Consider the following 17,437-nt stretch of genomic DNA (forward strand, 5'->3'; position numbering starts at 1 on the left):
ATGTTTTTGACTAGCCATGCATCCATACAAATGGAATCCCAAACTCTTTCTGTTCATGGTGCTGAAAAAGAAACATCACAACATTCAACTGTTGTGCCAATGATAGTAGTTTATGTACTAGACTAGATTTGGGAAACTGTGGTTTTGCGTCTCAAAGAAGCTCTGTCCATGGTCCTGAAACCGAAATGCATGGCATTCAAGTAACGTCGTTTTTAGTTATAAAAAAATACTTATAATAGCTACTTCTTTTTGAATTGGTGAACCAGAGTTTGTAGTGAACAGCTGAATTCTAGAACGTTCACGGAAAAAAACGACCGTTCAGATTCGCTCAACGGAAAAACATGATCAAATAAAATAAAATGTATTTATATAGCCCTTCGTAATGATGCCCCTAAACTACAGCTAAAATGGGTTGGATAACGGGGAGGGGGAGATAGAGAACTCGTAAAAAATAAGCAAAATAGCTGCCTCTGTACCTGATCTTGTTGTCTACAGCACCCTCACTAACGATATCCCCTACGCAGAGGACTTTCATGGAGTCCTTCTCTTCGCGGATGTATCAGGCAAGCTCATCTCAGTAGCTAGCTACATTAGCTATCTCGCTAGCTAACATGAGCTGGAATCCCGTTTCGATCTACATTTAGAAGCTAGCTAGCTAACGTTTGCTAACCCACTAGCTAGAAGTCAACTAATCCATTTTGTATATTTTTTTAGGCTTCACTAATCTGACTGAGAAATTCAGTTTGAGTAGCAAGTAAGGCTATGGAGCAGACGAGTTCACACGCACACGAGTTCACTCAACAGCTACATTGGGGAAACAGTCAGTCGTAAATTAGCTGTGGTTTCATTAAGTTAAAACAATACAATATCAATCTAACCTGATGTACCGTTAGTTAACTTAACTTAGACTAAGTTAGTCAAAAAATGCTTTTTTTGCCAAGCAATGTTTGTTGCCTGTATTTCAGATATCCTTGATGCTGGGGGAGATATTCTGAATTATGCAGGTAACAATAGGCTTCCATCTCAGCTTTTAGACACAGATTCACCATGATCACAATTCCTAGCTACAGTACTATTCTACTCGTCATGGCCAAACCACTTTTAATCACAGGCGATGCCATCTTGGCTCTATGGACAGTGGAGAAGGTCCAGCTCAGTGATGTAATCTCCCTGGTAGTCAAATGCAGCCTCAACATCTAGGACCAGTGTGGAGTCCGGGAGATGGAAGTGGGCTGTCAGCTGAAAGTTAAAATAGGTGCTTGTCTGAGTCTCATACAGGCCGAGAGACGTGTTTGTGCCATAACACCAGGGCCTGTATTCACAAAGAGTGCAGATCTAGGATCAGTTCTTCCTTTAAAACCATAAGGAACACTTGCATTTCACTGCACCTGCAATAACATCTGCTAAATATGTGTATCAATACAATTTGATTTCATTTTGATTTGAATAAGGGGGACCTGATCCTAGATCAGTACTCTACGCTTTGTGAATTTGTGCCCTGATTATCCGGCTACACTTGACTTCATAGGCAACTAGAACCTCAAATATGATACCCTTTATCCTCTGCTGTCCCAAGGTATATCTGCTGGGAAGCTCTCCAAGGTGATCATGGGAGGTGAGATCAGTCAGTACTTTGTGGTGATTGGCCGGGCGGTGGACGAGGTGCGGCTGGCAGAGGGGTTGGCGGTGGTCAGCACAATCATCTTGTCACCTAACGCCTGGGAACTATGTGAGATGTGAGAGGGACGACATCACCATTGACCCCATAGAGAACGAGAGAGCCGTGAAGGTGTGTGTGTTTGGGGGGGGGGGGGTGGATGGATGGATGGATACAGCTATGACAAATGCAGTTTCAAGTAGGCGGGTGGTTGCTAGATGACTGTATGTAAATAGTGTCATACAATGCAGGTGCGATACATCAAGCGAGAGCCCAGTTTCTCTGTTGAGAAGTACCAGGATTCAATAGGAACGTCTGTAGAGCATGAAAAAGTGACAAGAGGTACAGTAAAGAGACTCGCTAGATATCAGCCTGTGATATTTCTACTTGCACGGTGGTGTTGTAACATCCTAACCAGTCCTGTTTCTGGTCTACAGAGTGTGTGAGGAGAGCATCTCGACTGGTGCCAAACGCCGAGCTTGAGAAAACTTTACGGAAGTACGTCATGAAAAACGGTTTTGCAGAACGTAAGAACCTACCTACCTTGTTTTTCAAAATCAGAATCATGTATTTTTTAATGTATAAATGTAGGCTCTGTTTTAATGTCCACACTACTACTTACCTAGAATTAAGAAATGCATTGAGCAAACATTGTAATAAGTATGCTAGTATGGTCACTGGAACGTTGGCATGGTTTTCTATTCTGACCTCTCCTCCCTCATTAGATGACGACTAGCCTCTGGGGTACTGTCTGAGATGCGCCCGGCCACCATAGTGTTTGTCAACATGCTGTTCAAGGGAGGAGAAAGTGACCAGGAGCAGTGTATGACCATCCACCAGGCTGCCATTGGCATCGGTCAGCAAATAGTCAAGCACCACAGGAGGGTCAACAAAGTGTTCATGTTCGACAAGGTCAGTTAGTCTTTTATTCAAGGTGGAATCCTGGAGCTTCATTCACTAGGAACCAAATGCAAGCAAACAGGATGAAACTGGGAGGGACTAACCTGAACTTGTACAATAAGAAACACTTTGTTGCAAACCGTTTTGGTACGGTGTGATCTAATGAATACGCCCCAGCTGTTACGCTCGTCATGGGAAGGCATGGACCAAAACGCAGCATGGTAAGTGTTCATGATTCTTTGTTACTCAACGATAGACAGCTGCCTCTGATTGGGAACCACACTCAGCCAAAAACAAAGAAATAGAAAACATAGTGTCATGCAGGTGATAGAGGACCCAAAAGCGACTTAACAGAAACAGAGTTTATTCAAGTCCAAACAGGGAATAACAGAAATCCTCTAGTCTGTAGAGGGGAATAACAGGAGAAGCGGCCACAGACTGCAGGTCGCTTCGGGTAGGCGCAGGCCGTAGTTGACAGAGACACCTGCTCACACGCAGCATCTGATGAAGGCAAAAAACACGACAGGACAGGGCGATACACAATCACAGCAAAAACACGACAGGACAGGGCGATACGCAATCACAGCATGGTGAATACTAAACAAGGAACCGACGGGACAGGAACGGAACACAAAGGAATAAATAGGGACTCTAATCAGGGGAAAGGATCGGGAACAGGTGTGGGAAGACTAAATGATGATTAGGGGAATAGGAACAGCTGGGAGCAGGAACGGAACGATAGAGAGAAGAGAGAGCGAGAGAGTGAGAGAGGGAGGGGAGAGAGAGGGATAGAAAGAGGGAAAGAACCTAATAAGACCAGCAGAGGGAAACGAATAGAATGGGGAGCACAGGGACAAGACATGATAATAAATGACAAACATGACAGTACCCCCCACTCACCGAGCGCCTCCTGGCGCACTCGAGGAGGAATCCTGGCGGCAACGGAGGAAATCATCGATGAGTGAACGGTCCAGCACGTCCCGAGACGGAACCCAACTCCTCTCCTCAGGACCGTAACCCTCCCAATCCACTAAGTATTGGAGACCCCGTCCCCGAGAACGCATGTCCATGATCTTATGTACCTTGTAAATAGGTGCGCTCTCGACAAGGACGGGAGGGGGGGAGGGAAGACGAACGGGGGTGCGAAGAAAGGGCTTAACACAGGAGACATGGAAGACAGGATGGACGCGACGAAGATGTCGCGGAAGAAGCAGTCGCACAGCGACAGGATTGACGACCTGGGAGACACGGAACGGACCAATGAACCGCGGAGTCAACTTACGAGAAGCTGTCGTAAGAGGAAGGTTGCGAGTGGAAAGCCACACTCTCTGGCCGCAACAATACCTTGGACTCTTAATCCTGCATTTATTGGCGGCTCTCACAGTCTTCCCCGCAGACAAAGGCAGACCGGTAATGAAGTCTAAGGCGATGTGAGACCATGGTCGAGAAGGAATGGGGAGCGGTCTGAGACGACCGGCAGGAGGAGAGTTACCCGACTTAGTCTGCGCGCAGTCCGAACAAGCAGCCACGAAACGGCGCGTGTCACGCTCCTGAGTCGGCCACCAAAAGCGCTGGCGAATAGACGCAAGAGTGCCTCGAACACCGGGATGACCAGCTAACTTGGCAGAGTGAGCCCACTGAAGAACAGCCAGACGAGTGGAAACAGGAACGAAAAGGAGGTTACTAGGACAAGCGCGGCGACGCAGTGTGCGTGAGTGCTTGCTTAACCTGTCTTTCAATTCCCCAGACTGTTAACCCGACAACACGCCCATAAGGAAGAATCCCCTCGGGATCAGTAGAAGCCACAGAAGAACTAAACAGACGGGATAAGGCATCAGGCTTGGTGTTCTTGCTACCCGGACGGTAAGAAATCACAAACTCGAAACGAGCGAAAAACAACGCCCAACGAGCTTGACGGGCATTAAGTCGTTTGGCAGAACGGATGTACTCAAGGTTCTTATGGTCTGTCCAAACGACAAAAGGAACGGTCGCCCCCTCCAACCACTGTCGCCATTCGCCTAGGGCTAAGCGGATGGCGAGCAGTTCACGGTTACCCACATCATAGTTGCGCTCAGATGGCGACAGGCGATGAGAAAAATAAGCGCAAGGATGAACCTTATCGTCAGACTGGAAGCGCTGGGATAGAATGGCTCCCACGCCTACCTCTGAAGCGTCAACCTCGACAATGAATTGTCTAGTGACGTCAGGAGTAACGAGGATAGGAGCGGACGTAAAACGTTCTTTTTTAGAAGATCAAAAGCTCCCTGGGCGGAACCGGACCACTTAAAACACGTCTTGACAGAAGTAAGAGCTGTGAGAGGGGCAGCAACTTGACCGAAATTACGAATGAAACGCCGATAGAAATTAGCGAAACCTAAAAAGCGCTGCAACTCGACACGTGACCTTGGAACGGGCCAATCACTGACAGCTTGGACCTTAGCGGAATCCATCTGAATGCCTTCAGCGGAAATAACGGAACCGAGAAAAGTAACGGAGGAGACATGAAAAGAGCACTTCTCAGCCTTTACGTAGAGACAATTCTCTAAAAGGCGCTGTAGAACACGTCGAACGTGCTGAACATGAATCTCGAGTGACGGAGAAAAATCAGGATATCGTCAAGATAGACAAAAACAAAGATGTTCAGCATGTCTCTCAGAACATCATTAACTAATGCCTGAAAAACAGCTGGCGCATTGGCGAGACCGAACGGCAGAACCCGGTACTCAAAATGCCCTAACGGAGTGTTAAACGCCGTTTTCCACTCGTCCCCCTCTCTGATGCGCACGAGATGGTAAGCGTTACGAAGGTCCAACTTAGTAAAGCACCTGGCTCCCTGCAGAATCTCGAAGGCTGATGACATAAGGGAAGCGGATAACGATTCTTAACCGTTATGTCATTCAGCCCTCGATAATCCACGCAGGGGCGCAGAGTACCGTCCTTCTTCTTAACAAAAAGAACCCCGCCCCGGCCGGAGAGGAAGAAGGCACTATGGTACCGGCGTCAAGAGACACAGACAAATAATCCTCGAGAGCCTTACGTTCGGGAGCCGACAGAGAGTATAGTCTACCTCGAGGAGGAGTGGTCCCCGGAAGGAGATCAATACTACAATCATACGACCGGTGAGGAGGAAGGGAGTTGGCTCGGGACCGACTGAAGACCGTGCGCAGATCATGATATTCCTCCGGCACTCCTGTCAAATCGCCAGGTTCCTCCTGAGAAGTAGGGACAGAAGAAACGGGAGGGATGGCAGACATTAAACACTTCACATGACAAGAAACGTTCCAGGATAGGATAGAATTACTAGACCAATTAATAGAAGGATTATGACATACTAGCCAGGGATGACCCAAAACAACAGGTGTAAACGGTGAACGGAAAATCAAAAAAGAAATAGTCTCACTGTGGTTACCAGATACTGTGAGAGTTAAAGGTAGTGTCTCAAATTTGATACTGGGAAGATGACTACCATCTAAGGCAAACATGGGCGTAGGCTTGTCTAACGGTCTGAAAGGAATGTTATGTTTCCGAACCCATGCTTCGTCCATGAAACAACCCTCAGCCCCAGAGTCAATCAAGGCACTGCATGTAGCACCCGAACCGGTCCAGCGTAGATGGACCGACATAGTAGTACAAGATCTAGATGAAGAGACCTGAGTAGTAGCGCTCACCAGTAGCCCTCCGCTTACTGATGGGCTCTGGCCTCTTACTGGACATGAATTAACAAAATGTCCAGCAACTCCGCAATAGAGGCACAGGCGGTTGGTGATCATCCGTTCCCTCTCCTTAGTCGAGATGCGAATCCCTCCCAGCTGCATGGGCTCAGTCTCAACGCCAGAGGAGGGAGATGGTTGCGATGCGGAGCAGGGAAACACCGTTGATGCGAGCTCTCTTCCACGAGCCCGGTGACGAAGATCTACCCGTCGTTCTATGCGGATGGCGAGAGCAATCAAAGAGTCCACATCTGAAGGAACCTCCCGGGAGAGAATCTCATCCTTAACCACTGCGTGAGTCCCTCCAGAAAACGAGCGAGCAGCGCCGGCTCGTTCCACTCACTAGAGGCAGCAAGAGTGCGAAACTCAATAGAATAATCCGTTATGGACCGTTCACCTTGGCATAAGGAAGCCAGGGCCCTAGAAGCCTCCCTACCAAAAACTGAACGGTCAAAAACCCGAATCATCTCCTCTTTAAAGTTCTGGAACTTGTTAGAGCAATCAGCCCTTGCCTCCCAGATAGCTGTGCCCCATTCTCGAGCCCGGCCAGTAAGGAGTGAAATGACGTAAGCAACCCGAGCTCTCTCTCTAGAGTATGTGTTGGGTTGGAGAGAGAACACAATCTCACACTGCGTGAGAAAGGAGCGGCACTCAGTGGGCTGCCCGGAGTAGCAAGGTGGGTTATTAACCCTAGGTTCTGGAGGCTCGGCAGGCCAGGAAGTAACAGGTGGCACGAGACGTAGACTCTGGAACTGTCCAGAGAGGTCGGAAACCTGAGCGGCCAGGCTCTCCACGGCATGGCGAGCAGCAGACAATTCCTGCTCGTGTCTGCCGAGCATGGCTCCTTGGATCTTGACGGCAGTGTAACGAGCGTCTGAAGTCGCTGGGTCCATTCCTTGGTCGGTTCCTTCTGTCATGCAGGTGATAGAGGACCCAAAAGCGACTTAACAGAAACAGAGTTTATTCAAGTCCAAACAGGGAATAACAGAAATCCTCTAGTCTGTAGAGGGGAATAACAGGAGAAGCGGCCACAGACTGCAGGTCGCTGGGTAGGCGCAGGCCGTAGTTGACAGAGACACCTGCTCACACGCAGCATCTGATGAAGGCAAAAAACACGACAGGACAGGGCGATACACAATCACAGCAAAAACACGACAGGACAGGGCGATACGCAATCACAGCATGGTGAATACTAAACAAGGAACCGACGGGACAGGAACGGAACACAAAGGAATAAATAGGGACTCTAATCAGGGGAAAGGATCGGGAACAGGTGTGGGAAGACTAAATGATGATTAGGGGAATAGGAACAGCTGGGAGCAGGAACGGAACGATAGAGAGAAGAGAGAGCGAGAGAGTGAGAGAGGGAGGGGGAGAGAGAGGGATAGAAAGAGGGAAAGAACCTAATAAGACCAGCAGAGGGAAACGAATAGAATGGGGAGCACAGGGACAAGACATGATAATAAATGACAAACATGACACATAGAAATGAAGAAACTGGAATGCCCACCCTAGTCACACCCTGTCCTTACCAAAATAGAGAATAAAAGCCTCACTATGGCCACGTGACACCAGCAGTTCTCTGTTCCCGGTGGCAATGAGAAAAACAACAAACACAATTAACAAGAAACAGAAACAATGGGGGCACTCACCAAGACTTTCTTCTTCAGTCAAACCCACTGTATGTTTTTAAATAACAAGGAGTTTGTTGCAGGGCTGTACTTTCCTCTGTCTGTTTGGGCTCCCTGGGGACAAGCGGGAGGATGAGAGTGCCCACGCCTTACAGGCTGCCTATGGAGTACATGACATTTGCCAGAAAGAGATCCGCAACCTCAAGTAAGGCCCGTTTCAGCCTAATATTCTCGGAGCACATGCCTTTACTTTTTATCAAGCTACAGATGTAGGATTTTAATTTGATCACCCTGTTGCAGGACATGTTAAACGTGTTGTGTATTTGAGGTTTAAAAAGGCTTCTGAAGTGTGTAATTTCCACTTAGAAATTTCAGACTTGATTTTCCCTTATGAAAAATGTATCAACTCCTACAAAAAATGTCTATGAATTACAATCCACATAATAATTCACATTTCCTGTTGCTACAGGACTATTTTCCTGATCTAGCAAACTGGCCCAAATTAAGATCCTACCGCTGTATTACACTTGAGTGCAAAATGTTGTATAGTTTGTTAACAAAAGGTCCAATGTTGTCCAACAGGACTGTCTCTGTTGGAGTAACCACAGGCCCAATATTCTATGGTGTAGTAGGACATCCAGTGAGGCATGAATACACAGGTACAATCCACCTTGACATCCTCTTGAACTCTCAGGTGGAACTGTGCTTTGCCTCTGCCACCTTACAATAACTTGTTGTAGCCCCTTTTATATTATTTTAACTCGCATACTCTTATGTTCAGATTTTGTACAAGTTTTTACCAGTTTGACCTACGAACTTTGAACTCAACCTCTATGTCCTTTGCCGTTAGTGATTGATCGAGAGTTGCTACTACTCAAAACTGCCTTTGTTTTATTATAACGAGCTGCCCAAGAAAGCCATGAAGGGAGTCAAGAACACCGGAGTCCTATATCTGTTCAAGCATTTCGCTACACTCGCATTAACATCTGCTAACCATGTGTATGTGACAAATAAAATTTGATTTGATTTGATTTGATTTGATTTGACCAATAAACATCAGATGTACGACCATCTGATGTGACCAGCATCATTTATAGTCCATTAACTCATGACTCATACTCACTTTCATATCGAGCATTGTACTATTGTCATGTTAGGTAATTAAGTGCATTGTTGTGGCTTTCTTGTATTGAAATGCTACATAGCGAGACATATTGCAATTGTAATAAGAACATACATACTTATTAAACAAAATCTCATCTCCAGAACTGTTGGTAAAGCACTGATAATGAATGATAATGATAATGAATGATAATGTTGCGCTCAAATGCTCCCTAGGCCGAGAGAAAGAAATTGAAGTGTACTCCTGCATGCTGAAGGGCTTCTTGGAGGCAACAACAATGGTTTGATCTACGAGTGTCGGCTATGGCAAGTGCCGCCTGCTGGCTGAGGTGGTATACAGAACAGCAAAGGATGGAGTCAGGTCAGTGCAGAACTGTAAGAGCTACGCCGAGCGAGAGAGTGTCCTCCTCACCAAGATCCTCGACCCAAAGATGAGGCAGAACGTCTGCCTTCTCAATGATATCCTGTTAGTCAAGGTAGGTGAGATCTCTGAACGTTGCTTTTCTGATAGTTATTATTCTGTTTTCGCAGTAGCTAACGAGGGTAGATGGATCTTTTCTGTAAGATCTGTTCTATGCTTTTAGTTTCCTGTGTCGAAGGATGTCACTGATGGACAGTCAAGAAGAACAAGAAGATGAGGAACTACTTTCTGGAGTTGTTTTACAATGTACTGTGGAAGATAATAACGTGGATGATGTAAAAACACAACTTAGGTGGCAATTGATTGTTTGATGACTACGTGTGTGTGTGGTCTGTCCAGTTCGCCGAGGACGAGCCGTGCGCGTACGTGCTGGACCAGGCTCACTTTGTGGCTCGTGCCTCATTGGCCTTCCTGCTCGAAGCATGTGAAAGAGCCTCGGTTCTGGTGTGTATGGCCCTCCTCCCCCACACCAGTCAGAGCGGACCCTTCCTCGGAGCTTAGCCGCATCATCAAGGACCCCCGGACCCTCTACCTTAACCTGCTTGGGCTAGAGCCCCCCCCCCCCCCGTCATCACCCAGCTAGCCTGCCAGATCCTGAGGGTGGTACACATCCCTAGCGAGGTGGAGCTGTACGTGTACACAAACACGCGCACACACACACTGTGTGAATATACATACATTACACATATCGACTCTCCGAGGGTGTCTCGGGGGGAGTTGGGAGTTTCACACCTCACACACGTCCAGGTTACCCACTTGTACATGCAGTGATACAGGACAAATACAAGCATTTGACTGTAGACTCCTCAAAGACAATGGCTTGGGAATTGGGACTGTTGTGAATACTGAAACTAAACTGATGCATCGTTATCCAGAGGAAGTCAAAAGTAATTTATTTAAATGTACACATTTGAATTGGCTTGTCGACTGTATAGCTATTTTATGAAGACTCATTCTAAGGCTGTCATTGTCTCAGTACATGAATATCTCACAGAAGAAGCCAGAGTTACCTTGTAAAAACATATGTATAAATTAAAAATGTAATGTGTTTTATAGGCTCCGGGTGGAGAGAAGCCATGGAGTTCCATACTACTGCGAGGAGCTCTTGAAGAGTCTGTAATCTGGGAAATCTGATCATGATTGAGGAGGAGGATGAGGCTAAAGACGTAAAAATCCTGTTCCCTGAGCCCAGCCTGGTGGTACACTGCTCCAAACCCAGCCAGGTGGGGCAAGAGGAGGACGCCAGGGCCGGAGTGCTGAGTCGGAAGATGGATCTGTTGGCTGAAAATGTCTGAGTGGCAGGTCTCCCGGCCTATTAACACCCTTATCTGTGAAACAGACAGACCTATTGGCTGAGAATATATGAGTGGCAGGTTTCCCAGTTTGTGAAACGCTAAGGTTGCAGGGTCACCCAGGGCATCCTAGTTGAAATCTCGCAAGATAACAGCCCTGGACCATTTTGTCGACCGTGCTTTGGTCTGTTTTGTCGGAGAAGCTGCCAAATTCCACAACGTTCCCATCTCTCTGACATTGAAAGGTGTAGTACAGGGTGTCGGCTATTATTCTGCCCCCAAACACAACAACCTCATCTCATTAGTCTTATTTGATAGAAATGACTCATAAATAAAACACTCAAGTCATTAAGGATGTTTTCTGTCCAGGCATATCTATAGGCCTACTAATAATATAATAATAAATGCCATTTAGAGGACGCTTTTATCCAAAGCGACTTAGTCATGCATGCATACATTTGACATATGGGTGGTCCCAGGAATCGAACCAACTATCCTGGCGTTGTAAGCGCCATGCTCTACCAACTGAGCTACTAATAAAAGTGAATTCTATTCAGGCATGGCCCTGGCCCACCTAGACCACCTGCAGCCAGCGGAACAGATGGTGGGGAAGTGTGCTGCCTCCATCGGCCAAACCATCACCACGCAGAAGCTCATCAACATCCTGCCAGAGTCAGAAAACCCCGACAAGCTCAACCTGTCGCTCGCCTCCCTGTTCAAGTCGGGCACGTTTGAGTGCGGCTCCAAGCCCAAGCAGTTCACCCAGCAGCTCACCAAGGAGTCAGAGTGCTGGGGTGCACTCAACTGCTCCTGTGTCCAGGACAGCCAAGAAGACGTCCGTGAAGGTCAGTAGTGGAGCTGAGGCTAGCGCAGACAAGGAAAACTTTCACTCTGTGCCGGCTACTTCCTCAAACAGGTCCACCGCTGCAGGGACTGCGACATCGCCCAGTTCATCTTCGGCCACAAGGCGGCTATAGGGAACAACCTCATCGAGATCTAACCGAGTTTTGCTCAACATCCAAGAATCTGGGGAGGCCCTGTTCCTGGGCCAAAGTACACTGGGGCTCCCCAAGGGTGAGTGATGAACAAGAAATGTGAAAACTCAAAACTGTCCTATCTGGTACAAAGACAGAGACAGGAACAAACACCCACAAACACACAGTGAGACCCAGGCTACCTAAGTATGATTCTCAATCAGAGACAACTCATGACACCTGCCTCTGATTGAGAACCATACTAGGCCGAAACATAGAAATATTCAAATCATAGAAAAAGACTAGACTGCCCACCCAACTCACGCCCTGACCATACTAACTAAATACAAAAACACAGGAAATAAAGGTCAGAACGTGACACCAGTAATACAAGTGGGCTGATTTCATAACAAATGTATTTGTGTGTTTGCGTACCTCAGTGAGGAGGACGAGTTCTTGTTGAACTAGATTCTATGGTAGATGAGTACAACACCACAGTGGACAGAACCAGGAAGTGTATGTGTGTCCAGGTGACGGAATGTGTGCTGTGCCCCATGGTGCGCCACTGCACGGGCGTGGGCGACGTGCTCAAAACCTTTTATTACCTGCTTGAGACAGCCGCAGCCTCGGCTAATAATAATAATAAGCTTTGCAATAGGTTTTTTTTTTACTTTCAATGATATGCGATCTCTAATGAACCATTCAAAAGTACCACCAGAAAAGTACAAAGTACAGTGGAAATCTCAAACGCAGCAGAACAATTATTTTTTTGAGCGGATGGTCGGGGGGCCCGGAAACATACAGTAATTACAAATCATTTGTAGACTGCAAAATGACAACAAGAAGCCCAAACAGATACAATATAATGTTTGACCAAAACATAATCATTTCAAACCCTCTTTAGGTTAACTTAAAACTTGGGGGCGGGGCAAATAAAAGCACGCGGGCCGCCAGTTGGGGAACCCTGGTATGCAGTCACTCATACACTCCTCAACATCCCTCTCACACAGACACACCTACTCTGTCTCTAGACCATCTTCTCGCACATTGACTACCTCCAGTACTGTCAGCTGAGTGGTCTAGACGACCAGTGTAAGATCTAAATCAAATCAAATCAAATGAGGGGATGCTGTGTGGAACCTGTGTTGAGCTGCCTGACTGCATGGAGGGCCTGATCCTCACCAGCTACTTCATGCGCTCCCTCTCCAACCGTCAAGCTCTACTCTGCACGACTCCGCCCGGTATGGTGAGGAGAGGAGTGGATGTGTGTGTTGCATGGGTGAGGTAGTGTGTGTTCGGTTGAAACAAATAAGGGTGTAAGCAAGCGAGACAAGACGGAGAGAGAAAAAATAAATATCAAAAAAGTTTCAGTATTGAAAGAAGTTCTACTTCTCAGGTCTCCGAGCAGAGCAAATCAGCAAGCTGACGAACTGCCGGGGCCTGGACATCTTGGTGATCTCTGTCCTTCACACACACCCTCCTCCTCACACAGAGGAGAAGCACTACTTGTACTTGTTTCTTTTCCTGGGATGTGTACCTTATCTACTGTTGAATACTATGATACCCAGGTATGAGTAGTGTGTCCAGCTGATGCAGAGTCTGGTGTACCTGGGAAACAGGACACGCATCAGCACGGCTAAAGGCTGGCTCTATGCAGGCTGCTTTGACTTCCTGCTTTACTCAAGCAAGTTGGATATTCCATGCCTGTGGGACACAATCTCCACGTGATATATCTTAGTTAAGGAACTAATGGATAATAATTATAAATGCCATTTAGTTGACGCTTTTATCCAAAGTGACTTAGTCATGTGCATATACATTGTATGTATAGTTGGTCCCGGGACTCGCACCGACATTCCAAGCTCCATGCTCTACTAACTGAACTACAGAGGACCACTACCATAGGTTGGGTCTCATGGTGTGTGTTCCAGGCCTTTGCTACACCTTTGCGGAGGAGTCCCAGTCAGACCCTAACCTCTGTGTGTGTGTGTGTGTGTGTGTGTGTGTGTGTGTGTGTGTGTGTGTGTGTGTGTGTGTGTGTGTGTGTGTGTGTGTGTGTGTGTGTGTGTGTGTGTGTGTGTGTGTGTGTGTGTGTGTGTGTGTGTGTGTGTGTGTGTTCCTGGAGTGTCGTGTGCTGCTGTTCAGACAGGCCCTGGTGGAGCACAACCAACACATCAAAGCCATCCACCAGAGCACACAGAAGGTAGCCTAGCGGTTAAGAGCGTTGGGCCAGAAACCGAAAGGTTGCTGGTTTGAATCCCTGGGTCAACTAGTTGAAAAATCTGCCAATGTGCCCTTGATCAATGCACTTAACACTAATTGCTCTGGATAAGAGCATCTGCACGCTCACATTCGGACATGCCTTCACATAACCACACACACAGCTGTGTATTATATATTATAAATGTTTTCCCTGAAACTGTTCTAACAGCCATAGTATTTCTTATGCAGCACTTCACAGAGTTCAACCGGAAGTACTCGACCAACAAGGTGTATGCGCCCCGGGTGCTGCACCTCAGAGCTTACATGTACGTGCTGGCGGGCCACGAAGGCCTTGGCCAACGCCATCCTCAACAAGGCTTTAATGCTGTGTCAGCAGCACGGCAACAAGCTGGAGGAGAGCTGGATCACACATAATCAGGTACAGTACTGGAGGAAGGGCCTATTGGATGCATGGCATGGGATAGCATGCACAAATGCAAGCCAGCAAGAGAGCGCACAGTCTCGCACACAATCTCACATACCGTATGGCGAGTATTCGCAGGAGGTTGCTGAGGGGAAGACGGCTCATAATAATGACCGGAATGGTGCAAATGGAATGGCTTCAAACACATGGGAACCAATGTGTTTGATACCATTCCACTGATTCCGATCCAACCGTTACCACGAGCCCGTCCTCGCCAATTAAGGTGCCACCAACCTCCTGTGATTTGTATGCAGTCATTACACACACACAGAACAGAAACCTCAATCACATGCATTTAAAAAGACTGCAGTTACACATTGCACACCATGTAGTACAAGTCAGTGGAGGCTGGTGAGGGTAGGACAGCTCTTAATAATGCTCGGAATGGAGTGATTGGAATGGTATCAAACACATGGTTTTCATGTGTATGAAGCCATTCCATCTACTCCATTCTAGCTATTATTATGAGCCGTCCTCCCCTCACCAGCCTCCACTGTAGTACATGTATTTTCTCCTTGATAACCTAAACAAGTAGAGCGTAACGCTTAGCTAGGTGCTTAGTGAATGTATTATTTAATTAAGGACATTTCTAATAAATATGTTGTGAAATCCTCTTCAGATTTGGTGGTTCGGCGTGTTCAGACAGAGTACCAGTGACAGGTTCTCTTCCACTTTGACCATGGGAGGAGGCTGGGGGGGGGACTGTGATGTGTTAGCGGTTAATGAGTGTTGGTATCATTTAATCTCGAACAGAAGTGGATGGCCAAGATATGAACGTTCACCAAATGAAAGGATGCTTGAGTCACTTTATTGTTTCGTACATTTCTCTTTCTCTCGTATAACAAATCACATTTATAATAGAACAACAGATATCTGAATTGATCATTTTACACAGATGAGTCGATAAATTCTGAAACATAAACTTGTCTTCTCAGCTATCAATACTACATTTTAAGGCAGATTTCTACAAGTGGCCAAAATTTGATATTGACCCATTATTATTTCTTTAATAAGTAAAGTCCATCACAACACAGTACAACGGGAGAGACGTCGACAACATAAAAACCACACGTTTTCGGTTACCCCAATTCAACGTTTAGTAACATATTAGTAACATTTTAAACATGAATAAAATATACTATGTGTTGAACATCGTTAAGAGTCTTCACTTGATTACATTTTGCCCTTTCTCACAAAGCTTTTATTGCATTTCTATCAATTAACCACAACATTCCTGTAGAAAGACACAGCTAAGTTTGATTCACCTTTGTGCAGGTGTTTAAATACAGTTACTGGTAGTTCAGCATCAGAACACAACATCACTTTGTAGGTGTCAAACAAACTGGAATGCAGGAGAAGATATCACATAACGTACCGACAGGGTGACTGGAACGATATGCCGGTAAAACACATTTGTATGCCCGTGGAACACAGATGTACATGTACTGTGCCTTCAGAAAGTATTCACACCCCTTGACTTTTTCCATATTTTGTGTTACAAAGTGGGATTAAAATTGATTTTAATTGTAAAACAAAAAATTGTCAAAGAGCTATACAAAATACTCTGTCAACTTGGAATAAAATTCTAACATCTGTACAAATGAAGGAGAAAAAAAACAGGAATATATCTTTATTAGATAAGTATTCGACTCCCTGAGTCAATACATTTGAGCTTTTCATTTGAATTCATTTGTTAATTTCTAAAAACCTAATTCCACTTTGACATTATGGGGTATTGTGTGTCGGCCAGTGACAAAGAAAATCCATTTGATTCATTTTAAATTCAGGCTGTAACAACAGAATGTGGAGAAAGTCAAGCGTTGTGAATACTTTCTGAAGGCTCTGTATCTCTACACGGTCATCTGAAGACTTCAGAGATAATTTGATCGTTAAAACCAGAGATCCTATAAATGACTACAAGATGTTCTAACCCTATAGGAATCACATTCCCAATAGGTATAGAATGGCAGGGCTATGCTGCTATGCTAACTGGAATGTAATGGTCCCCAATGCCTGAAATATAACACTGACCTGCCTCCACATGGAGAAAAAAATACTATCAACAAATCTTCAGGAAAATGTCAGCGAAAATTTTACAAATGAGCTTTCAAAAAAAAAAATTATACATTTAACTTTAATTTGATACATATACAGTATACTGTTTTCGTATCGTTAAGTGCACAGACCCGATAGTGATGTCAAATTACAAAACAAAACACACATTGTTTATTCCATGAACAAGATTTTCATTGTATATTGTAATAGATTTTTTTAAGGATTACTATGTTGAAAAAGTAGAAGAAAAAAAACATACAAAATACAAACGATTCCGTTAAAAAGTAAAGTTTCTTTAAAAACCATTTGGTTGACACAGATGTAGGATCTTAATTTGATCACCCTGTTGCAGAAATACTTGTAAAACATGTAGTGTATTTACGGTTTAAAAAGGCTTCTGAAGTTTTGTAATTTTCACCAAAAAAATTCAGACTTGATTTTACCTTATGAAAATATGTTCAGCCCTTACAAAAATGTCCATTAATTATAATCCACACATTTCATGTTACTTCAGGATTATTTTCCCACGGTACAAAACTTTCTCAAATTAAGATCCTACATATGTAATAAATTGGCCCACGGGTAGATGTACATAATAATATGAATTCCTTGCTTCCTCTGTTGCTGGTATCACCATACATTGACATACATAGAAAATAATCACAGTTAATGTTTGTTGGTTCCTCCATAGGGTAACACTGTTTCTAAAAGATTTACATGAGTTGCACACACACACACACACAGTCTTACATGACGAGAACGCATGGTGCAGCAAAGTTCAGAGGTGGTCGAGTGTGGCATGTCAGATGAGTTATTTTCCGCAGAGCGGTGACGAAGCCGGCATGGATCACAAACTCGTCTCCCTGTCCAACTTTGAGTCCTTCCTCTTATGTCCTCTCTCGCAACCGCTGGAAAACAAAAGGCTACGTGTCACAAACAGCATTAGAGGAGACACGACATATACCACTGGACTGACCAGCTGGATGGCA

At 45.5% G+C, this 17,437-nt stretch overlaps 1 protein-coding gene and 1 pseudogene across 4 annotated transcripts in view; one reads left to right on the plus strand and one right to left on the minus strand.

The window, feature by feature from the left end:
* The first annotated feature begins 185 nt into the window (after positions 1–185).
* LOC124017123 lies at positions 186–16,323 on the plus strand (annotated as a pseudogene).
* The window catches only part of LOC124017118 (sodium-driven chloride bicarbonate exchanger-like), a 46,718-nt gene continuing 44,465 nt past the window's right edge, over positions 15,185–17,437 (minus strand). For all 4 annotated transcript variants that reach the window (XM_046332515.1, XM_046332514.1, XM_046332516.1 and 1 more), the window contains one exon: positions 15,185–17,356. In XM_046332515.1, the coding sequence (XP_046188471.1) occupies positions 17,296–17,356 (61 nt within the window). In that variant the 3' untranslated portion in view covers positions 15,185–17,295. The remainder of the gene's footprint in view (positions 17,357–17,437) is intronic.

This window comes from Oncorhynchus gorbuscha, unplaced genomic scaffold (genome assembly GCF_021184085.1).
Source record: "Oncorhynchus gorbuscha isolate QuinsamMale2020 ecotype Even-year unplaced genomic scaffold, OgorEven_v1.0 Un_scaffold_16:::fragment_2:::debris, whole genome shotgun sequence".
NCBI classification, from domain to species: Eukaryota; Metazoa; Chordata; class Actinopteri; order Salmoniformes; family Salmonidae; genus Oncorhynchus; species Oncorhynchus gorbuscha.